We start from the raw sequence: 27,721 nt of genomic DNA on the forward strand, positions 1-27,721 counted from the left end.
CACAATGTCTTCATTCAAATGAAAATCAGAGACAACCTTTGGAAGGAACGACGGACAGGGGCGAAGAACCACATTATCTCTGTGAACCACCAAGTAAGGTGAACGACGAAACAACGCTGCCAGCTCAGGCACCCTGCGCGCAGAAGTGATTGCCACCAAAAAGGCCACCTTCTGGGATAACATAAGCAGAGGAACCACGCTAGATTTTCAAAAGGGGGTTTCTGAAGGACTGAAAGCACCAAATTGAGGTCCCAAGGAGGCAATGGAGACTGCACCGGAGGAGCCAAGTGTCGACCTCCCTGGATAAAAGTATGCACCAAAGAAAGTGTGGACAATAGTCATTGAAAGAAGACCACCAAGGCCTAGACCTGGCCCTTGATAGTACTCAAGGCCAGGTGCTGCTAAACCCCCTTTTGGAGGAAGGTCAAGATCCGAGCTACCGAAAAGGAGCGAGGATAAACCCCAAGAGACTCATACCACGCAATGTACGACTTCCATGTACGATGGTAGATCTTCCTAGAGGTAGATTTTCTAGCTTTTAACAGTGTAGGAATCACTGAAATCAGACAAACCTCTATCTTTCAGAACCTGGCTTTTAACAGCCAACCTGTTAAAGCCATCGACTGTAAAGCAGGATGGAAGATTGGCCCTTGGGACAGCAGATCTTCCCTGAGAGGAAACCTCCAAGGAACATCGGCGACCAGCCGTACCAGATCAGCGTAACAAGACCGGTGAGGCCAGTCTGGAACCACTAAGATGACCGAAATCCCTCCTGCCTTGATCCTGCGCAGAAGTCTTGGCAGAAGCTTGAGAGGGAGAAAGGCGTAAATTAGACGATACTGACCCTACGGGGCCACCAGCGCAACTGTGACATTCGTCAGAAGGTCCCGAGACCGTGCCACAAACCTCTGCACCTTCCTGTTGAGACAAGAGGCCAACAGGTCCACCTCGGGAGTACGCCACTGGAGGCACAAGTGATGAAACACCTGATGAAGTGACCATTCCCCCTGGTCCAACGCCTGTCGACTAAGGTAATCCGCCTGCCAATGTTCCACCCCTTGGATGTGTACAGCAGAGATGGCTGGAACGACATGTTCTGCCCACCTTAGAATACCGGCTATGTCCCGAGCCGCCAGGACATTTCTTGTGCCCCTACTGGTGATTGACATATGCCACGGCTGTGGCATTGTCTGATTGAATTCACACCGGACACCCCTGAAGACGATACGTCCAATTATCCAGAAAAGTCTGATTGCTCGGAGCTCCAGTACATTGATCGGCAGCCTGGACTCTTCCAGTGTCCTGACCCCCTCAGCAGAATCTTTTCCAAGGATGCCTCCCCACCTGGACAGGTTGGCATCCGTGGTGACAACCGTCCAGTACAATGGTTGAAAGGATTTTCCCCGGCGAAGAGCCGGAGAATGAAGCCACCAGATCAGGGACCCTCTCGTACCCTGGCTCAGCCAGATCAGATTGTCTATAGACTGTGGTTTCTTGTCCCATTTGACCAGAATCTCTCTTTGCCGAGATCCCGTGTGTAACAGAACTGCCTCGAAGACAGACACCATCAGGCCCAGCACCCGCATGCAAGTCCGAAGGGATGACTGTCTGCTGGACAACAGAAGTTGAATTGCTTCTGCAGTTTCTGGAGTTTTTTCAGAGGAAGGAACACTCTGGCTAAGGCCGAGTCCAGAGTCAGACCCAGAGAGTCCAGATTTGTGGACAGAACCAGAGCAGACTTCTGAAGGTTCAGGATCCAACAAAACTCCCTCAGAGTTCGCAGAGTAATCTCCAAGTTGTTGTCCAGAGCAGTTGGAGACTCCGCTCGCAGCAGAAGATTGTCCAGGTACCCCAGTACTGCGATGCCCGGCTGATGCAACAATGCCAGCACTGGGCCCAAAACTTTTGTGAAGATGCGAGGAGCGGAAGCGAGACCAAAGGTAACCCCACAAAATGATAATGCTCCTCTCTCATGGCAAAGCGGAGGAAGGGTTGGTGACCAACACATATTGGAATGAGAAGGTAAGCGTCCTTGATGTCGCTAGAAGCAAGAAGATCCCCCTGATGCAGGGATGCCACTACCGTGCGAATGCACTCTATTCAGAACTTCTGCACCCACACAAAGCAATTTAGCACTTTGAGGTCCAGAATTGGATGCACCTTGCCCTCCTTCCTGGGGACTGTAAACAGGTTTAAATAAAACCCCTGAAAACGTTCAGAAGTCGGACCTGGGACAATTACCCCTTGGCTCAGCATGTCTTGCACTGCCCCAAAGAGACCCCGTAAGCGGTCTGGGGACAGGTGCGAGTTGGAAGGACAAGTTGGAGGGAAAAAAAAAAAAAAAACCTTTCTGGAGAGTAAGAACGAAACTCTATCTTATAGCCAGACCTTATGACTTTGTGGACCCACTTGCCCTATACCGGGGAGGTCCACGGTTCCAGAAACCAACGACTATGTCCCCCCACCCCACATACGGGTAAGGGCGCCCCTTCATGCTGAGGGAGCCTAGTCCGCAGGTCTGGAGAAGCCAGCTCTCGCCTTGCCAGGCCAGGTCTGTTTGGAACCTCCGGAGGAGGCCCTGAAGGGTTCCAATCCCTTGCCTTGAGACCCGGAGAGATGAAAAAAACTTCTTATGAGCAAAGAAGGATGGGCCGCGTCTACGATGGGGCTCCTTGACCTTACTAGCCTGCGGAAGAAAGGGAACTTTTCCCTCCTGTGAGACCCTTAATGATGTAATTCTGGGAAGTTCAAAACAGGCGATCCCCTAGGAAGAGGAGATCAGATAAGACCTTCTTAGAAGTCTGGCCCGCAGACCAGCATTTAAGCCAAATAATACGCCTAAGGACCTCTGCTGAGACAGACAGCATCACAATCAGAGGAGCCGCATCCAAAAGGGGCATCACAGACAAACTGCAGCCTCTGGACCAACTGGCTTGCCAGCTCAACAAAGGCAGGGGGAAGCTGCTCCCCCTCCAGGCCCCGGCGTAAAAACCTGGCCCACTGGGTCAGAGTTTGTGACACCAGGGCAAGAGTAAAAACCGGCCTAAGTGCCGAACAAGCAACAGTGGACATATGGCGGGCCACAGCCTTTGCTTTTCTGTCAGCCAGGTCCTTAAAGTCCGAGGACTCCTCAATCGGAATCATGGTTGCTTTGTTTAACCTAGAAACTGGAGAGTCCACCACAGGTGGGACAGTCCACTTTTTAAACAGGGAGTTCTCATAAGGGCACCGCATAGCAAAACGCTTAGGGATCACAAGGGGGCGTTTTGGACAAGCCCACTGTTTAGCGACAATTTTGTTAAAGTAAGCAGGAAAGGTGAACACCCTTGCCACTCTGGAGGGCTTGTGGGTGCCAAAAGGAACTGATGCCTCCGATGCAGCATCAGCCGCATCTACCATTTTTCAAGCCTCATGCACAGATACAATCAGAGCACCCACCAGCGCCTTTTCATGCGTGGCTACAGGAGCAGAGGAATCATCCTCACTATCTGAGAAATCAGGGTGTGTGGAGACAGACCCAGCAGAGTGACTCCCGTCCGCGACGGCCGAATCGGACTCAGGATCTGATGAGACAAATTGAGCAGGTGAAGGCAGGGGACACTTTTTGCTAGCCCGTTTCCCCAAGACCAAATACACCTTGGACACCAAAGACTCCAGGACCGCCGTCAGTGCAGTAAGAGATTGTTGGGACCCGGCAGCCTCTGAGAGGGGATCCGGTGGGGAAATGTGCTCCAGGGACTCCATGATTGAAAAAGGGGGACCCAGACAAAGGGGGACCCAGACAAAAAGAAAAGTAAAAAAAAACGTGCTAGGGCCACCCCCACTGCGCTGGCAGCACCACAGGTCGCCAGGCACAGAGCACCAACTGATCCTATAACAGAGGGGACAGGACCCCATCAGACTCAGCACCCACCGATCAGGCACTGCAGCACAAGGCTATCTGCACACACATGAGTTGATCAGGAAGAGAAAGATGCAGAAGACCAGGGGATAAGGAGGGGCTACCATCGCCAAAATCTCCACCCATATATGCTTCACCATCATGGCTGCCGCTATTAGCAATGAGAAACCACTAGAAAATGGCCACCGAGGCTACACAAACATGGCTGCCGAAACTACACCACACAGGCTACAAAAAAAAATGGTGGCACCACACGGCTCCCGGGAGTCCAGGAGGGGTCCCAAGAACCCTGAAAATTACACCAGCAGGAAGGGAGTCCCTGGCAGGAGCCCCCACCAGGTAAAGCTCCTCCCAAAAGCAGATTGTCTGATCACCAGCTCAGCACCCCCCACTGCAAGCTCAGCACCCCAGAGCAACCTGAAAAGGTGGTATGGCCATCCCATGGGGAAGAGGGGGTAGGCAGATGAGGGGCAAAGTGCCTGCAGGGACCACCGAGAGAGGGGGGGACACTGCATGGGAAGGAGACCCTGGGGGTCTGACCATCCCAGGGAGGGGCCCACGTCCACCCCAAAACCCTCTAGGGGTAGAGGGGGGGCAGCTACATACCATACCAGGAACAGGGTGGGCACCGCTCCAGACAGAACCTCCTCTCCATCTAAATGGGGGGGGGGCTATAGGGCCAAGAGGAACGCTGCAACTCAGGCCGAGGCCAGGTCAACCTCACGAGACGTTTAACTCGCAGGCCAGCCCCAGTCCAGTGTGGCTATGTCCTGGCTGACCTAGCACTAAGCCGAGGCCTGCCCGTGCTCGCTGGCCAGACTGGGGTGACCACTGGATTTTAAAAATATCCAGCTCATCACCCAGTCCAGCAGTTGATTGTAGATTCTTACAGGAAAAATAGAAAAATCCATTAAAAAAGGAAAAAAATTTCCAGGACCGAAGATCCCAGCAAGGAACTAGGTTGTTACTCCTGACTAGGCAGAAAAAACTGAGTGCCTATAGCTGAGAGCTTAGAGTAGTCAAGCTTTTTTTCTGCCTAGTGTCCTACTCCTGTAGGGGGCAGTATAACCCAATGGTTAAGAAGATCAGGAGCTGTGTCTGCCAATGAACGATAGAGAAATAAAAGATTTATACATCAGAGCGCTGACAATTTTATACAGCGATTTACATATTGTGCATTTATATCAGTCCCTGCCCTACAAGGCACTTACAATCTTTGGGCTCATACACACGGGTGTACCATTTTTACCCAATTCTTTTTTGCTTTCTTGTAAATGGAAACAGTTGCCAGAGAAAGGCAGGCAGCATCTTCAGGAGAGGTTAACAAGGGCAGATGTACAATAGCTTCTTGCGGGTTTTTGACAGGCTGCCTGCAGCCTGTAAAAATGTAAGACAGGTTGAAATATGGTGTGGATGAATGCTGTACCAAGTGGTGCTGACGTATAGGGCCCTATGGATTCAGGATGCATAATGTTATGGCATTTTCTTACTGTTTAATTTGCAAATTGACAACCGTTGAGCAGAATACATTACCATATTAGGGCTGTAAGCTTTGTTGAATCTGTAGAGTCCAGCTCCTTATTTAATCTGGAATAATCAATAGTAGATGAAGCTCCATTCTCAAGCTTAGCAAAAAATCTCTCCTTTTCTTCTTGCTCTTCTAAAGTGTCCAAGCCAACTCCATGAGTACTTTGATTAGGCCCGTAGGCCATAACGGATTCTAAAGAATAATACAAATTTCAAATTATCTCCACCATCAGAATATTTCAGTTTACACTATATTTGTTGCTTTTATGAAATTATCTTTCTTTCCTCGTTAACAATGTTCTACTGCCTCGTCCACTTTTTAAAATGTACGAAATGTTTCTAGTTGCTATGGAATTATATATGACAAGCTGACAGATAAAATAGCTTTTCAAATCACTGTGACCTGACTTTAATAGATATAAATCTAGAAGTTAGTAACATTCAAAGAAAAAAAAAAACAAAAAAAATTTAACTACGACACATACACACCACCCTGCTTTTGAAAGGGTTATTTTTTTTAACCACTTCCATACAGAGCAGTTACACCCCCTTCCTCCCCAGACCAAATTTTCAGCCCTCAGCGCTCTCACACTTTGAATGATAATTACTCGGTCATGCAACGCTGTACTCAATCAAATTTTTTATCATTTTTTCACACAAATAGAGATTTCTTTTGGTAGTATTTAATCACCACTGGGTTTTTTATTTTTTGCGATATAAGTGAAAAAAGAGCGAAAATTTTGGGGAAAAAAAAAAAAAAAACAACATTTTGGTTTAGTTTCTACTATAAAATTTTGCAAATAAGTAATTTTTTTTCATAAATTTGGGCCAAAATTTATACTACATATCTTCGGTAAAAATAACCCAAATTAGTGGTTATTATTTAGTCTGTGTGAAAGTTAGGGCTCTTTCACACGGGCGATCCGATCAGATCAGCCTGTCAGGTTTTTAGGGGGATCTGATCGGATCCTCCATGCAGCCCTATGGGGCAGTGGAGACATGTCCGCTGACACCCGCTGCCATCCATATCCGATCCTGTCCTTGAAATCCGGACGGATGGAAACCCTATTTTTCCATCTGTTCAGGGATCGGATCAGATGAGAGCGGACAGACGGGCCGCTCTCATCCGATCCCCCATAGAGAGCAGCGGGAGCTATGACACCTCCCTCTCCGCACTGCAAGCGGAGACAGAGCTGTCATCTGCCGGCTCAGCGGGGATCGGCAGATCGATCCCCGCTGAGCAGCACGGATCCGCCTACGGAGGCGGACCGTGTGAAAGAGCCCTTATAGAGTCTACAAACTATGGCGCCAATCAATGAAAATTAATCACACCTGATGTACCGACGGCCTATCTAATTTCTTGAGGCCCTGACATGTCAGGACAGTACAAATACCCCCCAAATGACCCCTTTTTGGAAAGTAGACATTCCAGGGTATTTAATAAGAGGCATGGTGAGTTTTTTTGAAGTTGTAATTTTTTCCCCACAATTCTTGGGAAAATGAAGAAGCAATTTTTTTGTTTTGTTTTTTTACACAAAACTGTCATAATAACAAGTTATTTCTCACACACAGTATATGCATAATTGCAATTACACCCCAAAATACATTCTGCTACTCCTCCTGAGTATGGCAATACCACATGTGTGAGACTTTTACACAGCCTGGCCACACACAAAGGCCCAACATTCAAAGAGCACCGTCAGGTGTTCTAGGAGCATAAATTACATATATAATTTCCTAACGACCTATCACACTTTTGACGGCCCTGGAGCATCAGGACAATGGATTTACCCAGAAAATGAGCCCATTTTGGAAAGCAAACACTCCAACGTATATTCGGAGGCATAATGAGTCTTTTGAACATGTCATTTTTTTCCACAAGTTTTTGGAAAATGTGGAAAGAAAATGAAAACTTTTTTTTTTTTACACAAAGTTGTAAATTTATAAGATATTTCTAACACATAGCATGTACATAGCAAAAATTACACCCCCAAATACTCCTCCTGAGTATGGCGATAACACATATGTGGGACTTTGTCACAGCATAACCAAACACAGAGGCCCAACATGCAAGGAGCACCCTCAGGTATTCTAGGAACATAAATTACACATTTAATTTCATTACAACCAATCACACTTTTGAAGGCCCTGGAACACAGGGACAGGGGAATTACCCACAAAATGACTCCATTTTGGAAAGCAAAAACCCCAATGTATATTTTATGAGGCATAATGAGTCTTTTGAACATGTCATTTTTTTCCACAAGTTTTTGGAAAATGTGGAAAGAAAATGAAAACGCATTGTTTTTTTTAACAAAAGTTGTCAATTTATAAGATATTTCTAACACATAGCATGTATATAGCAAAAATGAGACCCCAAAATACAGTCTGCTACTCTTCCTGAGTATGGCGATGCCACATATGTGAGACTTTGTCACAGCATAGCCACATACAGAGGCCCAACATGCAAGGAGCACCATCAGGTGTTCTAGGAGCATAAATTATACATTATTTTTTTTTATTGGTTTTGTAAACAAATACAGCAAACAATAAAAACACAGTCATAAATAATTAAACAATACAAAACAGCTAAACACTCCAACTTTCTTTGTATACAGCATAGAAGTGTTCTGATAATTAGAACAATAGTAGTAAATCCTAAGAAGGAGAGAAACCAAATAAAGAAACATAGCCAGGAATGTAAAAAATAGGGGTTGATTTACTAAAGGCAAATATACTATACATGTTGAAAGTACAGTTGCACTCATTTTCCCCACAGCTGATGAATGCAGTGAAGTTCTGTTGATTTCCATCATTCAATCATGTGCAAACAAAAATGCAGTCTTTTTTTTTTTTTCCTTGCACCCGATTAGGTATTCTTTACAAAATGACCAAAATTACCACACTTACTAAGCTCTGGGAAAAATGAGTATAACTGCACCTGCAACGTCCGCAGTATACCGGTATTTACCTTTATTAAATCAACCCCATAGTCTATGTGTAGGATATCAGTTAAGCAAATGTTAGTGCAATCTTAAGAGCATTATAGGCCCCTGGGCAATGTATTTCACTGGGGCCCTGCCTACACAATCACCCAAGAGAACAAAAATGCAAAATTATCGATAAGGCTATATTTATTGGTACCTCCAACAAAATCAGAGTTTAAACATTAACAACTTTACCCTTGACCACAAGGATTGAAGCTTAACCTCTTGCCGACTGCCGCACGACTATATACGGCAGCAGTCAGCCCCTCACATGCAAAGTGACGTAGGGGTACGTCACTAGCCTGTGAGGCTCTAGGGGGCGAACCTGATGTCCGCCGGGTGGAGAGGGAGAAAGGCAGGCGGCTAATGTAAACAAAGCCACCTGTCATTCTCCCCTGTGTAAGAACAGAGACCATACGGTCCTGCTATGCAGGATCGTATTTCTCTGTTAAACAAACAGCCACATCCCTTCACAGTTAAAAACACGCCCCTAGGGACACACTTAACCCCTCCTTCTCCAATAAAGTTAACCCCTTCCCTGCCAGTGTCATTTTTATAGTAACAGTGCATATTTTTTAGCACTGATTACTGTAGTAATGTCACTGGTACTCCAAAAAGTGTCAAAAATGTCAGTCAATGGTCCGATCTGTCCGCCGCAATGTCGCAGTCCCGCAAAAAAAAAAAAAAAACGCAGATCACCGCCATTACCCGTTAAAAAAAAAAAAAAAGACAAAAATCTTTCCCTTAGTTAGTAAACGCAATAACTTTTGCGCAAACCAATCAAAGTACGCTTATTGCGATTTTTTTTTACCAAACATATATAGCAGAAAACAAATTGGCCTAAAATGTTAAAAAATTTTGATTTTTACATTTTTTTTGGGGAATTCATATAAAAAAATGTGAAAAATATTGTTATTTTTGCAAAATTGTCGCTGTCTTTTTGTTTACAGCGCATGATCAAAAAATCGCACAGGTGATCAAATACCACCAAAAGAAAGCTCTGTTTGTGGGAAAAAAAGGATGTCAATTTCATTTGGGTACAGCGTCGCACGGCCGCGCAATTGTCCAATAAAGTCACGCAGTGCCGAATCACAAAATAGGCCCTGGTCAGGAAGGGGGTAAAATTTCCCGGGGCTTAAGTGCTTAAGGCAACTCCAGATAAAGACTACATCTTTGCGGCATTTGAAACAAATATTTTTGTCCAGACTAACTATACGTTAGGGATGATTTGCTAAAGGTAAACAGTCTGTGCACTGCAAGTGCACCTGCAAGGGCACCTCAAGTGTGCTGCAAGTGTAGTTGCTCTAGATCTGAGGGGGACATGCAAGAAAAATAAAAAAACAGCATTTTTGCCTGCACAAGATTGGATGATAGAAATCAGTAGAGCTTCATCACATTTCACATTTTCCTGTCAGATCAAGGGCAACTGCACATCCAAGTGCACTTGTAGTGAACAGTATATTTTCCTTTAGTAAATGAACCTCTGTGTATCCTAGTTACTGTATGAAAAGTAGGATATAAGTATCACAGGTTTATAAAACTTGTCTGTAGACGAGATCACATGGGTAGAAATTCCCTACGGCTTCCTCTTGTTTCTAGTCTGTGTACATACTATTTTGCTTTAATTGTACATAAAGTAATTTTTTGCATTCAGAGAAAAATGGAACAGTAACTAGAAACCAATAGCTGACAATCAAAAGAAAGCAGAATAGCATTTAGAGGTACTAGAGAGCAACATATTCCTAATGCCGGGAATGATAACTTTCACAGCTGCTTGTGCTCTCAGCCAAACTTTCAAGCCATTAATTGGCTGATATCATAACTGATCCCATGTGCAGCAACATGGTAACTGCAGATCACACAGAGGCTAAGATGGCAGCTCCTTGGCTGTAAAGGATAATAGAGCTGAGTTTCTCAAATGTCCTAACATTGTTCAGTGCTGTGTGCCTGTCCTCGGTTATACAATCTTAAACCTGCACTCAGTTTGAAAACTGATTTCTGTACTGTGTACCCGAGTTGCTGTCACAATGTCTTGTAGTACTGATCAGCTGAGAGACTTATTTAAAAATTGAATTTTTGACTTACCTAAAATCCATTTCTCTGATGTTCACTGACATACACCACTCCTGATCTTCTTATCCATTGGGTTATACTGCCCCCTAAAGGAGTAGGACACTAGGCTAAAAAAAAAGTCTGGCTACACCTATGGGCAGTCCCAAGGGATATACTCCCTCTCTCTGCTATAGGTAGTCAGTTCTGTTATAAGCAGTGTCAGAAGAATTACAACTTCAAGTAGCCCAGTACTGCAATCCCCCATTTGTAAACTTAGGAAGTGCAAACCCAAAAACAATAACAAACCTCACAAATGGATGCAAAAATACACCAAAAATGCCTAAAAACCTAAAGTGCTGAAGTGCATAAACAAATATAATAGATCCACCTCACATACAGTCAGGTCGATAAATATTGGGGCATCGACACAATTCTAATCTTTTTGGCTCTATACACCACCACAATTGATTTGACATGATTTGAAATGAAACAAACACAATGTGGTTTAAATGCAGACATTCAGCTTTAATTTGAGGGTATTTACATCCAAATCAGGTGAACGGTGTAGGAATTTTACAACAGTTTGTATATGCGTCTCCCACTTTTTAAGGGACCATGGGACAGATTAACAATCATAAATCAAATTTTCACTTTTTAATACTTGGTTGCAAATCCTTTGCAGTCAATTACAGCCTGAAATCTGGAATGCATAGACATCACCAGACGCTTGGTTTCAACTAGGGATGCACCGAAATGAAATTCTTGGCCGAAGCCGAATAATAATAAAATGTTTGGCCGAAGGCCGAAGGCCGAATACTGAACGCGGTGTTTTGCATTTTTTCCATTTATTTTGCCAATTTTTTGTCCTCTCTCTTGTCCTCTCGTGTCTCTCTCTCTCTCTCTTGTCCTCTCACTCTCTCTCTCTCTCTTGTCCTCTCATGTCTCTCTCTCTCTCTTGTCCTCTCATGTCTCTCTCTCTCCCTAAATGTTACTGTAGGGAATGGGATTCAGTGCACACTGCAGCCTTGTACCATAGGGTTAATGTTAGTGACACTGTAGGGATTGGGAAGGATGCTGGGAATGGAAATCAGGAAGCATGCAGGCAGCCTTGTAAATTTTAATTGCAGATACAGGGCACTGGGCAGGTCAGGGTTAATGTGGTAACATCAATTACTCAGTGACAGTCAGTCAGTGTCAGTGTGGACTCGATCAGATTATACAGTGACAGACAGTCTCTCATAGTGGTGGTAGTAGGAGGCTGGAGGTGGACTAGTAGTAGCCTGGAAAGGAGCACAGCCGCATACATACATTACTCACTCGTGCACTGCAGCCCGCCCCACACATTCAGTGAGTCTCACTCTCCTCCCTAGTTTTTTCAATGGCACATTCAGGAAGCCAATCACGCCGTGAGTAGCGGCACAGCGGAACCAATCAGGTGTGCAGGCACGCGTGATTGGTTCGCTGTGCAGCTAATCACGGCGTGATTGGCTTCCTGAATGTGCCATTGAAAAAACTAGGGAGGAGAGTAAGACTCACTGAATGTGTGGGGCGGGCTGCAGTGCACGAGTGAGTAATGTATGTATGCTCACCGCTGAAGTGTCCCGGCTTCCCCTGCCTAACACGGAAGTCTGTGAGTCCTCCTGTCCTCCTCAGAGTCCCTTCCCCCTGTAAATATCGTGACCTCGGCGATATGAATATCGCCTACGGCCACAAAACGATAGTCGCTATCATATCGACTATCGTTCAGCCCTATTATTCGGCACAAAATTATTCGGCCTTTTGACTTATTCGGCCGAACACCGAAAGTGCCATTTTTTCTATTTTCGGACGAATAATGTTCAGCCGCCGATTATTCGGTGCATCCCTAGTTTCAACCCTGGTGATACTGGACCGGTGAGTACCATGCTACCCCACCAGGCATCTACTACAACTGTCTTCAGTTCCTGCTTGTTCTTGGGGCATTTTCCTTTCAGTTTTGTCTTCAGCAAGTGAAATGCATGCTTAATCAGATTCAGGTCAGGTGATTGACTTGGCCATTGCATAAAAAATTCCACTTCTTTCCCTTAAAAAACTCTTTGGTTGCTTTCGCAGTATGATTCGGGTCATTGTCTATCTGCACTGTGAAGCGCCGTCCAATAAGTTCAGAAGCAAGTGGCAGAATATGAGCAGATAATATTGCCCGAAACACTTCAGAATTCATCCTGCTGCTTTGTCAGCAGTCACATCATCAATAAATACAAGAGAACCAGCTCCATTGGCAGCCATACATGCCCACACCATAACACTACCACCACCATGCTTCACTGATGAGGTGGTATGCTTTGGATCATGAGCAGTTCCTTTCCTTCTCCATACTCTTCTCTTCCCATCCCTCTGGTTCAAGTTGATCTTGGTCTCATCTGTCCATAGGATGTTGTTCCAGAACTGTGAAGGCTTTTTTAGATGTTGTTTGGCAAACTCTAATCTAGCCTTCCTGTTTTTAAGGCTCACCAATGGTTTACATCTTGTGGTGAACCCTCTGTATTCACTCTGGTGAAGTCTTCTCTTGATTGTTGACTTTGACACACATACACCTACCTCCTGGAGAGTGTTCTTGATCTGGCCAACTGTTGTAAAGGGTGTTTTCTTCATCAGGGAAATAATTCTTTGGTCATCCACCACTGTTGTTTTCCGTGGTCTTCCAGGTCTTTTCGTGTTGCTGAGCTCACGGGTGCGTTCTTTCTTTTTAAGGATGTTATAAACTGTTGATTTGGCCACACCTAATGTTTTTGCTTTCTCTCTGATGGGTTTGTTTTGTTTTTTTTAGCCTAATGATGGCTTGCTTCACCGATAGGGACAGCTCTTTGGATCTCATATTGAGAGTTGACAGCAACAGATTCTAAATGCAAATAGCACACTTGAAATTAACTCTGGACCTTTTATCTGCTTCTTGTAAATGGGATAATGAGGGAATAACACACACCTGACCATGGAACAGCTGAGCAGCCAATTGTCCCATTGCTTTTGGTCCCTTAAAAAGTGGGAGGCACATATACAAACTGATGAAATTCATACACCTTTCATCTGATTTGGATGAAAATACCCTCAAATTGAAGCTGAAAGTCTGCAGTTAAAGCACATCTTGTTTGTTTCATTTCAAATCCATTATAGAGCCAAAAAGATTAGAATTCTGCCGATGTCCCAATATTTATGGACCTGATGGTAGATCCATGTAGTGCAAAAATATGATACATCCAATGTGCAAATAACATAACGTTTAAGAGCAAGAAAGTAGCCAGAGAAAGTCCTCAATTAAAAAAAGAGAAGGGGAAAGAAAAAAAAAAGTGCTTGCGTGCTGAAAAATAAGTTCATAAAGTGACAAGCATGTAACCAGTGAAGACTCCTTTATAATCCGCAAAATAAAGTGCTTCCGTGCCAAAGTGTTGAAATTGTAGGATATCCCATGTAGTGCTCAGTGTTTCACTCCCCAGCAGCAAACCCACTACCAGAAATCGTGGACCCCTTAGCCATATAGTGTGTGAGTCTGGCAGGCTTTACTGGTAAGTGAGACCAGGTGCTATACCTAAACGTCCTTGCCAAAGCTATGGCTCATAGAAGGGAAGAGAGAGGATCCAAAGATAGTGTAATACGTTCCTTTGTTTGGATATGAATAATAGAAATAAACTTACAATAATGTAGGCATCATTTAGCCTTGCTATGGATATGTACGAGGGCAGATATATTGTATTGGTTGGTTGCAACAGCTGGCACCGATCCCCTATTGGCGTAACAATGCTAGCACTGGAGCCAACACTTTTATGAAGACCCAAGGAGCAGAAGCGAGAGCAAAGGATAACTCCACAAACTGATAATGCTCCTCTCCAATGGCAAAGTGGAGGAAGCGCTAGATACCGACACATACTGGGATGTGAAGGTAAGCATCCTTGATGTTGATAGAGGCAAGAAAAATCCCCCTGATGCAGGGAAGCCACCACCATGTGAACAGACTCCGCTCAACTTCTACAGGTCCAGAATTAGACGCACATTGTCTTCCTTCCTGGAGACTGTAAACAAGCTTGAGTAAAACCTCTGAAAATGTTCTGAAGTCAGGACTGGGACCATCACCCTTTAAAGTAAAAGGTCTTACACCGCCCCAAAAAGAGCGGACCGGGGATAGTCGCACGTTGGAAGGAAGGACCTTACCGGAGGGAAAGAACGAAACTTATCTTGTAGCCGGACCAAATTACCTCATAGACCCACCTGACTTGTACCAGGTGAGTCCACAGGTCTGGGAACCAGAAAAGATGCCCCCCCCCCACCCCAGTTACGGGTGAGGGCGCACCTTCATGCTGAAGGGGCCTTGTCTGCTGGTTTGGAGAAGCCCATTCTTGATTTGCCAGACCAAGTTCGCTTGGTTCCTCCAGAGTAGGCCCCCGAAGGGCTCCGATCCCTTGTCAGTCGACCCTGAGGGACAAAAAAACATCTTCTTATGAGCTGAGAAGGAGGGCCCATGTCTACGACGTGGAAACAGCAACTTGCCAGAACACCCAGATCCTTCTCCGCTATGGATTCCCCCAGTTCAACTCCCCCTAGTATGTATGATGCATGCATGCTCATGCATATTCTTAGCCCCCAAGTGCATATCTTTACAATTTTCAAAATTAAACCTCATTTGCCACATAGTTGCCCAATGAAACAGTGCATTGAGGTCGGCTTGTAAGTTGAAGACATCCTGTAAGGAAGTTATTCCACTGCAAAGCTTGGTGTTATCTGCAAATACTGAAATGGTACTCTTAATCCCTAATTCCAGACCCTATATCATTTATAAAGATATTAAAAAGTAAAGGTCCCAAAACTGAACCTTGGGGTACACCACTGATAACCTTAGACCATTCAGAGTAAGAATCATTAACCACTACTCTCTGAATTCTATATTTAAGCCTACTTTTATCCATTTACAAACTGATCTTTCCAAGCCTATAGACTTTACCTTACACATTAGTCGTGTGTGGGGAATGGTGTCAAACGCTTTTGCAAAATCCAAGTATACTTCATCCACAGCCACCACTCTGTCCAAGGTTTTACTTACCTCCTCATAAAAAGAAATCAGATTTTTTTGAAAACTTCTGTCTTTCATGAATCCCTGCTGTCTGTTGCTTAAAGCAGTTGTATCCCGTGTAAAAAAACAAAAACAAAAAAAACCCCCAAAAACCCCTGCAGGACAATGCCATAATGTACTGGTATGCATCCCATACTAGCACATTATTAAATACTTACCTAAGAACTAAGTCCCCACATGGTCGGCTAGACACCGCTGTGGGAGCTGGTGTCAGAGGCTGCATGCAGGGTGAATATCTCCCAAACCATGCAGGTTTAGGAGATATTAATTTTACCTACAGGTAAGCCTTTTTATAGGCTTACCAGTAGGTTAAAATTAAAAAGCGGAGTATACTACTGCTTTAAAATATTTTTTTCCAGCAAGAACTCATCTATGTGGTCTTTTATTAAACTCTCCAGTATCTCTCCAACTATAGAAGTTAAACTAACAGGTCTATAGCTACTTGGCAAAGACTTTGATCCCTTTTTAAATATAGGCACCACATTGGCCCCACGCCAATACAGTGGTACTATTCCAGTCCTTAACGAGTCCCTGAAGATTAGAAACAAAACCTTTGTATTTACAGAGCTCAATTCTTTTAGGATGCTCCTTTGTATACACAAAGCTGAAGAAAGTATTTAAAACATTTGCCTTCTCTTTGTCCCCAAGTCACCAACTCCAGATTATTTTGTAAAGGGCCTACATGCTCACATCTAACCTTTTTAGTATTGATATATTTTAAGAATTTTTGGGGGTTTGTCCTATCTTTTGCAATCGGTCGTTCATTTTGAATTTTTGCATCCTTGATTTTCTTTTTACATATTTTGTTATATTCTTTATAACAATTAAACAATGCTAGTGTTCCTTTATTTTTATATTTTTTTTAAAAGCTCTTTTCTTATTATTTTATAGCTTTTTTAACCACTTAACGACCAGCCACGTAGATCTACGTCGGCTGACTTTGAGTGGTTATACCGGGATGATGCCTCTAGCTAGAGGCATCATCCCGGTACCGTTGTTTGAAGCCGACGGTCGGCTTTCCGTCGGTAACGATCGATGCGGCTCGGAAGCCGCTCGATCGTTACCCGGGGGGGCGGGAGGGGACGTCCCCCCCCTCCCACCGCCTTCCGCGGCTTTGCTCGGGGCTCCCGTCCCACCGCGTCCGCCGGCTGGATGGAGTCCCGATGAATGCCAGAAACGGCATCGATCGGGTCTCCGATGACGTAACCCGGAGGCGGCGTCCATGACGTCACATCCGGGTTACTGTGCTGCAAAAGGCGGCAGATTTGAAAAACGGCTGTATGCAAAAATGCCATTTTCAGCGTTTTGCATACAGGGAAGTGTAGTGGAGGGGTCTAGGGTCTTTTAGACCCTCGATCCCTCCATAAAGTGTACCTGTCACACATATTGGTGTCACAAGGGATGTTTACATTGCTTGTGACAGCAATAAAAGTGATCAGATTTTTTTTTTTTTTTAAAAAACCTGTAATAAAGTTAAAAAAAAGAAAAAATAAATAGGAAAAAAAAAAAAAAATTTAGCCGCCCCCGTCACCGTTAGCTCGCGCACAAAAAAAAAACGTATATGCAAGTCGAGCCGCAAATGAAATCGCTGTTCAAACCACACATGTGAGGTATCGCCGCGATTGCCAGAGCGTGGGCAATAATTAAAAAAAAGAGCTACACTCTACCACTAAACTGGTAACCGTTAAATAAATTTAAAGCGTCGCAGATTGAGATCTCTATTGACCGTAGTTTGTCGCCATCCCACGGGGGGGCGCAATTTTAAACCGTAACATGTTTGGTATCTATTTACTCAGCGTAACATCATCTTTCACAATATACAAAAAAAATGGGCTAACTTTACTGTTTAGTATTTTTTAAATGCAGTGAAATGTGATTTTTCAAATTTTTTCCAAAAAAATGGCGTTTTAAAGACCGCTGCGCAAATACCGCGTGACAAAAATTTTTGCAATGACCGACATTTTATTCTCCAGAGTCTTTGCTAAAAAAATATATATAATGTTTGGGGGTTCTAAGTAGTTTTCTAGGAAAAAATACTGGTTTTAACTTGTGAACAAAAAGTGTCCGAAATAGGGCTGGGGGTAAAGTGGTTAACTTTGGTCATGAGCCACATAGGTTTTATTGTTAGCCTTTTAAATTTATTGCCCATGGGAACATACTTTGCTTGCAGTGAGTTTGCATAAAGTCTTTTTAAAATAATTCCCATTTCTGTTCTGTGTTCATCAATGCCAATATTGCCTCCCAGTCTAAATCCTGGAGAGCAGCCCTCATCCTTGGAAAATTTGCGCTTTTAAAGTTAAGTGTTTTTACATTTCCTGTATGCATTTGTTGCTTACAGCTAACATTAAATTAAATCATGTTATGGTCACTGCTACCCAGATGTTCTTTTATATGAATATTATTAATAAGCTCTGCATGGTTTGAGATTACCAGATCCTACAGAGCATCATTTCTAGTAGGGGCCTCAATAAACTGCACCATAAAATTGTCGTATAATAGGTTTATAAATTTTTGCCCTTTAACTGTTCCAGCAGTGCCATTACTCCAGTCAATGTCTGTGTAGGTAAAATCCCGCATTATTATCACTGTCCCAGCCTTTACAGTCCTTTCTATCTGTGCCAGGAGTTGAGTCTCCACCTCCTCATTAATACTGGGAAGTCTATAACAAACTCCAATGATAATCTTTGTATTACGCACACCCATGTACATTTCCACCCATACTGCTTCAGATTTTTCACACTCTCCATCAACTTTGAGATCAATTCTCACATAGAGACAGACACAACCACCCCTCCATTTTACCCAGTCTAAAACTTTTTATTAAAAAGTGCCTGATCCCTGTGCTACTATGTGCACACAAATGGATTGTATAAAAGAAATGAATAAATTGCACCAAAAAGATATACAAGATAAAGAGAAAATGTAAAGTGAATATGTGTGTATGGGTCTGTGGCTGAATACCTGGTAGTGTTCTAATTAATTGTAAGCAGTGATAAAAATTAGATTTGTGGTACAGCGCTCCTCACTAGTAGTGCATAGTAAAACACAGTGATAATATATAATACGACACACTAAGAGCACACTGCATGTGAGGCCCTATACTTCATTAGAACCAAATGCATTGTGTGGAATATATAAATAATAAACAAAAGAAACTTAAAATAAAAAAACACAGTGATGCCTAAACCAGTGATAATCAGTGATAGGCGTTTCCAGCGATATAAAGTAAGCTTGAAACACAAAGTCCAATAGAGTGAAGAGGCTAGTCCATGGGCCCCATAAAAGGTTCACAGCAATTTCCACTGCCTGCCAGCCACCTTCCAAACTTTCCGCTCACCTCTATTACGGACCTTCCAAAGCCGTTGCAAGCAGCTGGACAAGTGAAATACAAAGGGCAATTTCACACAATTAATCATAAGAAGTCTAAGCAGACTATGTGATTTTAGCTAATTTTATGTGTAAAATGTTTTACTGAACTCTTTGGATGGACCTTTGAAACCATATCACTGTGTAAATTCTTCTGGGAACAAATGCGGGTTCCGAGTGGATGTTGTGGTAGCCAGCACCATTGGATCTGAATGAAGAAAGTCTGCACCCAGTATGGAAGGCTGAGATGTGAATGAAAGAAAAAGCATCCTGTGAATGCATTTTTAACCATTTCCATACCGTTGCACACATATAAATGGTCTTGTATTGAAGCAGTTATACCAGGGTCCTGGTTGAAATCGTGGCTAAAACCACAATCTCAATACCATGTTTTACAGTGAGCGATTTCCTACACAATAAAAGTAATTCTAGCGGCTATAGAGCCACTGGATTACTTTTTCAGGAGGAAGAAGGAGGTCACACCCTCCTCCTGTCACCTTTACCAGGCTCTCCTGGTCAATCAGGGAGCCCAGTAAGGATGAAACCGGCAGCATTGTCTCCCCTGGACACAGTGAAAGGAACTGATGCTGTTCCTCCTACTGTGTGAAATCAGAAACCAGACGCAATGAGGATTTTGTCACTTCGTCGCTGGCTCCTCAATTCAGCAACAATCTGCTGTATTGAAAAGAGAAGCATAGAGACTCTGTGATTAAATCACTGGGACTAACATGAGATATGTAATAAAAAAATGATTTAAAGATTTAAAAGGATAGCTCCACTTTAGTGGGCAAAAAAAAAAACAGCAGCAAATAAAAGAAAAATAAATACTATAGAACATACAATTGTGGCTCAAGTCATTTTATAATTGAATCTTACCGTAGAATCCTTTTCTCTGAAGTTCGACAGACGCAGCTCCATCTTCATTACTAGTAGGGTTATGCACCTTCCATTAGGAATAGGCACTAGGCAGGCAAAAAGCTTAACCACACCTATGGGGGCTGTCCCTGCAGGCATAACCCCTCACACTCTGCTATCAATCATTTTAGTTGCAAGCAGTGTTTAGAAAAAAAAAAAAAAAACAATACACTCAGTAGAGGGGCGGGTGCAGCATCTGCCGAACTTCAGAGAAAAGGATTTTACGGTAAGTTCTTACAAAAATCCAGTTTTCGCTATCGTTCATCGACAGACGCAGCTCCATCTTCATTACTAGTAGGGATGTCCCAAAGCAGTATATATTTAGGAGGGGTGGGAAGACAACGCAAAAAATGAATGCAAGTCCCCCAAAGGCTAAACATAGCCAATCAAGTAACATGGAGCTCAACCAGCAACAACCAGAGCTCTCCCAGAACAAAATTACACCCTCAAAGAGAAACTAAAAAAAAAAAAAAAAAAAGAGTTCTCTTTCAAACTGCAGCCTGCAAAACCTTGCGGCCAAAAGAAGCATCCGCAGATGCCAACACGTCTACTTTGTAGAATTTTGTAAACGCATGCACAGGCGACCAAGTTGCCACCTTGCCCACTTGCAGCACCGACGCCTGATCCATCTGGATATGGTTTAGCAGACGCAGGCAATCCCTTACGAGATCCTTCAGTAAGGATAAAAATAGCGTCTGATTTTCTAAAAGACTCAGTGGTCTCCAGATAGACCCTGATCGCCCGAACCACATCCAAAGAGTGCAACGCAAATTCCTTAGAATGTTTGGGCTTAGGGCAGAGAGAAGGCAACACAATGTCTTCATTCAGATGAAAATCAGAAAACAACCTTAGGAAGAAATGACTGATAAGGTTGAAGTACCACTTTATCTCTGTGTACCACCAGATAAGGTAAGCAGCAGGACAACATCGCCAGTTCAGATACGGAACAGATAGCCGCCAAGAAGGCAACCTTCTGGGACAATGAAAGCAGAGAAATCTCCCGAATGTTCTCAAAAGGAGGCTTTTGAAGAACAGAGAATACCAAATTGAGATTGGTACGGCGGTAGCGGGGACCTTCTCGGAGGAGCCATATGGCTCACTCCCTGTATAAAGGTAGGAACCAAAGCATGCGTAGCTAACGGGCGTTGGATAGTGCCCAAAGCCAACCGCAGTTAAAACTCCTTTATGCAGAAAGGCCAAGACCCTATCTATCGAAAACAAGCGAGGGTGCACCTTCATTGATTTACACCATGAAATATAAGATTTCCACATACGATGATATACCTTTCTAGGAGTCGACTCAGAGCCAGAACGACCCCTATTTCTCAACACCTGGCTTTAAACAGCCATGCTGTTAAAGCCAGCGACTGTAAAGCAGGATGGAAGATCGGACCTTGAGACAGCAGATCTTCCCTGAGAGGACATCTCCCAAGGAGCATCGGCAACCAACCTTACTAGGTCTGCGTACCAAGACCGGCGAGGCCAGTCCGGAGACACCAGAATGACCAGAATTCTTTCCACCTGTATCCTGCGCAGAAGCTTTGGCAGGAGTTTCAAGGGAGGAAAGGCATAAATTAGCCGTTACTGACCCCAAGGAGCTACCAGTGTCTGTGGCCAGAGGATCTCGAGACCTGGCTACGAAACTCTGACCCTTCTTCTTAAGGCGAGACGCAAACAGATCGACCTCAGGAGTCCCCCACCGAACACACAGGAGATTAAACACCTCCGGGTGCAGGGACCACCGCCCTTGATCCAACACCTGACGACTCGGTTAATCCCCTAGCCAGTTCTCCACACCTGGAATGTGTACAGTAGAGAGGGCTGAAATAAATGTTTCAGCCCAGGCCAGAATTTCGGCCACCTCCTTGGCTGCCAAGACATTCTTGGTGCCCCCCTGGTGATAGATGTAAGCCCCAGCCGTGGCGTTGTCTGATTGAATACGAACCAGACATCAATCTTGCAGACGAGTCGTCCAATGGCTCAGACAAATCTTTATGGCTCTGAGCTCCAAAACATTTATTGGTAGTTTCAACTCTTCCATTGTCCAGGTATTCTGGGCACAGAGCTTCCCCAGGACCCCGCCCCAGCCCGATAGGCTGTCGTCCGTGGTCAGTTGTTACCACCGTCCAAAACAACGGGAGAAAAGACTTGCCCTGGCATAGTGCTGGAGACTTGAATCCACAACAACAGAGTTTGACCACTTTGTGTTGTGGCTTAACCACTTTACCACCGGAGGATTTTGCGGTTTTACGTCCAGGCCACTTTTTGCGATTCGGCACTGTGTGACTTTAATTTACGTCCTTTCTTTCCCACAAACAGAGCTTTCTTTTGGGGGTATTTGATCACCTGTGAGATTTTTACTTTTTGCGCTATAAACAAAGAAATATAGCGACAATTTTGAAAAAATAATATTTTTCACATTTTTTTATATGAAATCCCCCCCCCCCCAAAAAAAAATCTAAAAATCAAAATTTTTTATCATTTTTGGCCAATTTGTTTTCTGCTACATATTTTTTGGTGTTTTTTCTTTTAACGAGTAATGGCGGCGATCTGCGATTTTTTTGTGGGACTGCGACATTGCGGCGGACAGATCGGACCCTTGACTGACATTTTTGACACTTTTGGGGGTACCTGTGACATTACTACAGTAAATCAGTGCTATACATATGCACTGTTACTGCAAAATGACACTGGCAGGGAAGGGGTTAATGTATGCCTGGTGCTTACTGACGTGTGTGGGGGGAGGTGACTGAGTGACACAGGGACAGATCGCAGGTTCAGCTATGCTGAACCCTGCAATCTGACCCTGTCTGTCACTTGGGAGATCCACCCGCTTTGTTTACACAAGCGGGCGGATCTCCACACTCGATTCCCCGATGATCGGGGAAGAGCGGCGGTGATCACCCTCCCCTGGCCCGACTCGCGTTGTGACTGAAAACAGCGGGAGCGAGCCTCCGGCGTGCAGTTTCCAAGTTACTTTTAAGTAACTTCACCCATGCAGTAGCAGTCTGCGCTACCAGAACATTCACAAAAAGGTAGTCTTTAACCACTTCCCGCCTGCCCTATAACAGATTGACAGCGGGAATGTGGTTGTATTATCCTGACCGGACGTCATATAACGGCGGCAGGATAATACAGCGCAGAGCTGCAATCGGTGATGCGAGGTGTCAGCCTGACACCCTGCATCTCCGATCTCGGTAAAGAGTCTACTGACGTAGCTCTTTCCCATGTGACCAGCCGTGTCCAATAGTAAACAGGAACAGCCGTTGACAGGCACGAGTAAAGGAGCGCCGATCGGCGGCGCCCCTGACAGGGGGGGGGGGGGGGGGGGAGGTCGGCACTGGTAATCAGATCATCAGATCATTGATTACCAGTGCAGACCCTCGGGGGGGGGGATGCCACTAGAACCACCAGGGATGCCCACCCATGACCCCAGTAATGCCCACCTATGACCCCAGGGATGCCCACTATGGCCACCAGGGATGGCAATCAGGGCTCAGGGAGCCCCACCATTTCCCTCCCCATCAGTGCTGCCCGCCAGTGCCCTCCCTATCAGTGCTGCCCACCAGTGCCCATCATTGCCATCTTTCAGTGTCGCCCACCAGTGCCCATTATTGCCCACCAGTACCGCCTATCAGTGCCCATTAGTGCCAATCAGTGCTGCCCATCAGTGCCCACCAGTGCCACCTATCAGTGCCCATCAATGCCGCCTATCAGTGCAGCCTATCAGTGCCCACCAATGCTGCATATCTGTGCTACCTATTAGTGCCACATATCAGTGCCGCCTATCAGTGCCTGTCAGTGCAGTCTCATCAGTGCTCATCAGTGCAGGAACAAAAACTTATTTATTTACATAATTGTATAACATAAACAAAAAAAACTTTTTTTTTTTTCAAACTTTTCGGTCTTTTTTTATTTGTTTAGCAAAAAGGAAAAAACCCAGAGGTGATCAAATACCACCAAAAGAAAACGGAATTTTTGTAAAATCTTACCTGTAAAATTCCTTTCTCTGAGTCCTCCGACAGTCGCCGCCTCTTCATATTCGTCACATATGGGGTATTAGACTTTGCTCCGAAGGAGTAGCTAGGCAACAGAATATGTTAACATTAAAGCTTTTAACATATCCCACCCTCAAGGGGTGGTCCCCTCAGTCAATACCCTCCTACTTCCTGCAACCATATCTCAGTTTCAGTGGAATAGCAGTAGAGTATACAACCAAACCCCAAAAGAGGGGCGGGGGCGGCGACTGTCGGAGGACTCAGAGAAAGGAATTTTACAGGTAAGATTTTACAAAAATTCCGTTTTCTCTTACGTACTCCGACAGTCGCCGCCTCTTCATATTCGTCACATATGGGGACGTCCCAAAGCAGTGCAAACATGAGGGGTGGGAAACGCATCCGCGCCGAAAGGCAACGCAGTCTCCGCATCAAAGAAAGGAACCTTACCAAAGGAAGGAAACCAGCTGGGCTACAGGAAAAATAATTGCTCAACAGGAGCAACAACCCAGGAAAAGACAAATAACCAGGGGATAAAAAACTTATCCCAACAGCCAGAGGTCCCCAACAAGGGACCCTAGGGAAATGCCGCACTAAGAACCTTGCGGCCAAAGGAAGCATCCGCCGATGCCTGAACATCTACTTTGTAGAATTTTGTGAAAGTGTGCACGGTCGACCAAGTCGCCGCCTTACACACCTGGGCTACAGAAGCCCCATGACGACAGGCCCAAGACGTACTCAGAGATCTAGTAGAGTGCGCCTTCACAGGCACAGGGGGAACCTTCCCCTGCAAGGCATAGGCCTGTTCAATGGTCTGCCTGATCCATTTGGCGATGGTAGAGGCCGACGCCGCCATGCCCTTCCGAGGACCCTCTGGAAGAACAAACAAGGAGTCCGTCTTTCGAAAAGACTCAGTCGATTTAAGGTAAACCCTTATCGCCCGAACAACATCCAAAGAATGTAATCTCACCTCCTTCGGATGTTTAGGCTTCGCGCACAGCGAAGGCAAGACAATATCCTCATTAAGATGGAATTCCGAAACTCGCTTCGGAAGAAAAGAAGGATTAGGTCGCAAGACCACCTTATCCAAATGAACAACCAGATACGGAGACTTGCAGGACAAAGCCGCCAGCTCCGACACTCTGCGAGCCGAAGTGATCGCAACCAAAAAGGCGACCTTTTTGGACAACAGAGACAACAAGATCTCCCTGATCTGTTCAAAAGGAGCACGTTGTAACACAGATAGAACGAGATTCAAGTCCCAAGGGGGCAGAGGATCCCTCCTAGGAGGAACCAGATGCCGCACTCCCTGAACAAAAGTGCCAACCAAGGAGTTGGAAGCCACGGGACGTTGAAACAGAACAGCCAGCGCAGACACCTGACCCTTTATCGTAGCCAGCGCCAAACGCTGATCGACACCCGTTTGAAGGAAGGACAGCACTCGGGAAACCGAGTACGTGCGGGGTGAAAACCCCCTGGACTCACACCAGGCAAAATAGGCCTTCCAAGTACGGTAATAAACCTTCCCCGAGGAAGACTTCCTCGCGTTGATCAAAGTATGAACGACCTCTGGAGAGAGACCCTTCTCCTTCAGGACCTCGGTCTCAACAGCCAGGCCGTCAAAGCCAGCGACTGTAAAGCAGGATGGTATATCGTTCCTTGAGACAGGAGATCGCCTCGAAGAGGCAGACGCCACGGGGCGCCGACCGCCAGATTCACGAGGTCTGCGTACCAGGACCGGCGAGGCCAGTCCGGTGCAAAAGAATCACCGTGCTGCGTTCCGAGTGTATCCTGCGAAGGAACCTGGACAGCAACTGAATCGGTGGAAACGCGTACATCAGCTTGTACTGATGCCACGGGGCCACTAACGCGTCCGACGCGTCTGCCCGAGGGTCGCGCGTCCTTGCCACGAACCTTCTCACCTTGTTGTTGAGACGAGACGCGAACAGGTCCACATCTGGAGGACCCCACTTCGCGCACAACAACTGGAAGACAGCCGGGTGGAGAGACCATTCCCCCTGATCCAGGGTCTGGCGACTCAGATAGTCCGCCTGCCAGTTCTCCACCCCCGGAATGTGAACCGCCGTTATCGCCGGGACATGAGTCTCGGCCCAAGACAGAATGTCGGCCACTTCTCGAGCCGCTCGGGCACTCCTGGTGCCCCCTTGGTGGTTGATGTAGGCCACCGCCGTGGCATTGTCCGTCTGCACCCGAACCGGGCAGCCCTGCAGCCGGTCCGTCCAGCGATGAAGACAGAGATTTATCGCACGCAATTCCAGAATGTTGATCGGAAGGGAAGACTCCCCCTCCGACCAAGTTCCCTGGGCGGACAGAACACCCAGAACACCACCCCAGCCCGACAGGCTGGCATCCGTGGTGATCACCGTCCACGAGATAGGACGAAACGACTTGCCCCCGGACACCATCGGGGACTGGAGCCACCACAGAAGGTCTCTTCTGGTGCGATGACTCAACGAGATTTGAAGATCCAGAGATTGAGGTCGCCCGTCCCACATGGACAGGATCTCCGCTTGGAGACCCCGCGTGTGAAACTGGGCGAAGGGAATCGCCTCGAAGGCCGAGACCATCAATCCCAGACATCTCATGCACGTCCGCAGAGACGAGTGCGGAACGTCCCTGAGGGACCTGACTTCCTCCTGAAGAGTTCTGAGTTTGTCTTCCGGCAGGAAGACCTTCGCCTGCACCGAGTCCAGAATCATTCCCAGGTAGGGAAGACGAACCGACGGACTCAGTGTCGACTTTGGAAAATTTATCGTCCAACCAAACTCCTGCAGAGTTTGCATCGTGACAGACAGGTCCTTCTCCAGACCCTGGCTGGTCGCAGACCGAACCAGAATGTCGTCCAGATACCCCAGGACAGAAATGCCCTGGGCCCTCAATGCCAGAACCGGTGCAAGCACCTTGGTGAAGACCCGCGGAGCCGAGGCGAGACCAAAGGGCAACGCCACGAACTGGTAGTGATCCTCCGCAATGGCAAATCGAAGGTACCTCTGGTGACCCTCGAAAATGGGGATGTGAAGATACGCATCCTTCAAATCGATGGAGGCCATGAATTCCCCCGGAACCAGGGCAGCCACCACCGACCGCAGGGATTCCATGCGGAACTTGCGAACCCGCACAGAGCGGTTCAGAGCCTTCAAGTCCAGAATTGGACGAACCTTGCCCTCCTTTCTGGGCACGGTGAACAGATTGGAATAAAACCCCCGAAATCTGTCCCGATGAGGCACCGGAACTACCACTCCCTGAGCCCGCAGGTCCCGCACCGCCAGGTGCAGGTCCCATAAACGCTCTGGAGACAGTTGAAGATTTGAGGGAAAAAATCTGCTCTCCGGCCGAGAGAGAAACTCGATCTTGTAACCAGATCGAACAATCTCCTGAACCCATCTGTCCCGCATGCGGGCCAACCAGGGCTGAAGAAAACCGAGCAAGCGTCCCCCCACCCCAAAACTGGGTGAGGGCACCCCTTCAGGCCGCACTGTTATGGGCTGCGGATCCGGATTGACCGGACTTCTGTTTTCCAGACCAGGGCTTCTTCTGAGAGCCTTGACCTTTGAACGGTTTGCCCTTGTAGTGCGACCGAAAGGCACGAAAGGACCCCTGAGGGGGCCGAAAATTAGCATGCTTCTTCCCAGAAGCCCCCTTAGCCTTGGGGAAATGGGGCAAGAGAGTGCTCTTACCTCCGGTGATCCCCTTAATCAACACATCCAAGGACTCCCCAAAAAGGCGAGACCCATCATAAGGCAGATTGGCTAAGGTCTTACATGAAGACTGGTCCACCGACCAACATTTCAACCAAACCAGGCGACGAGACAACACCGCCACGCTGTGCACATGTGCAGCCAACGGGACTAGGTCCAAG

The 27,721-nt window shown here is 45.9% G+C and overlaps 1 protein-coding gene across 1 annotated transcript in view; it reads right to left on the reverse strand.

The window, feature by feature from the left end:
• CEP162 (centrosomal protein 162) overlaps positions 1-27,721 on the reverse strand; it is a 332,984-nt gene that overhangs the window by 176,664 nt on the left and 128,599 nt on the right. The window contains exon 4 of the mRNA XM_082249677.1: positions 5,435-5,621. Within this exon, the coding sequence (XP_082105803.1) occupies positions 5,435-5,621 (187 nt within the window). The remainder of the gene's footprint in view (positions 1-5,434; positions 5,622-27,721) is intronic.

The sequence above is a fragment of the Pelophylax lessonae genome (assembly GCF_965119305.1).
Source record: "Pelophylax lessonae genome assembly, chromosome: 3".
In the NCBI taxonomy this organism is placed as follows: domain Eukaryota; kingdom Metazoa; phylum Chordata; class Amphibia; order Anura; family Ranidae; genus Pelophylax; species Pelophylax lessonae.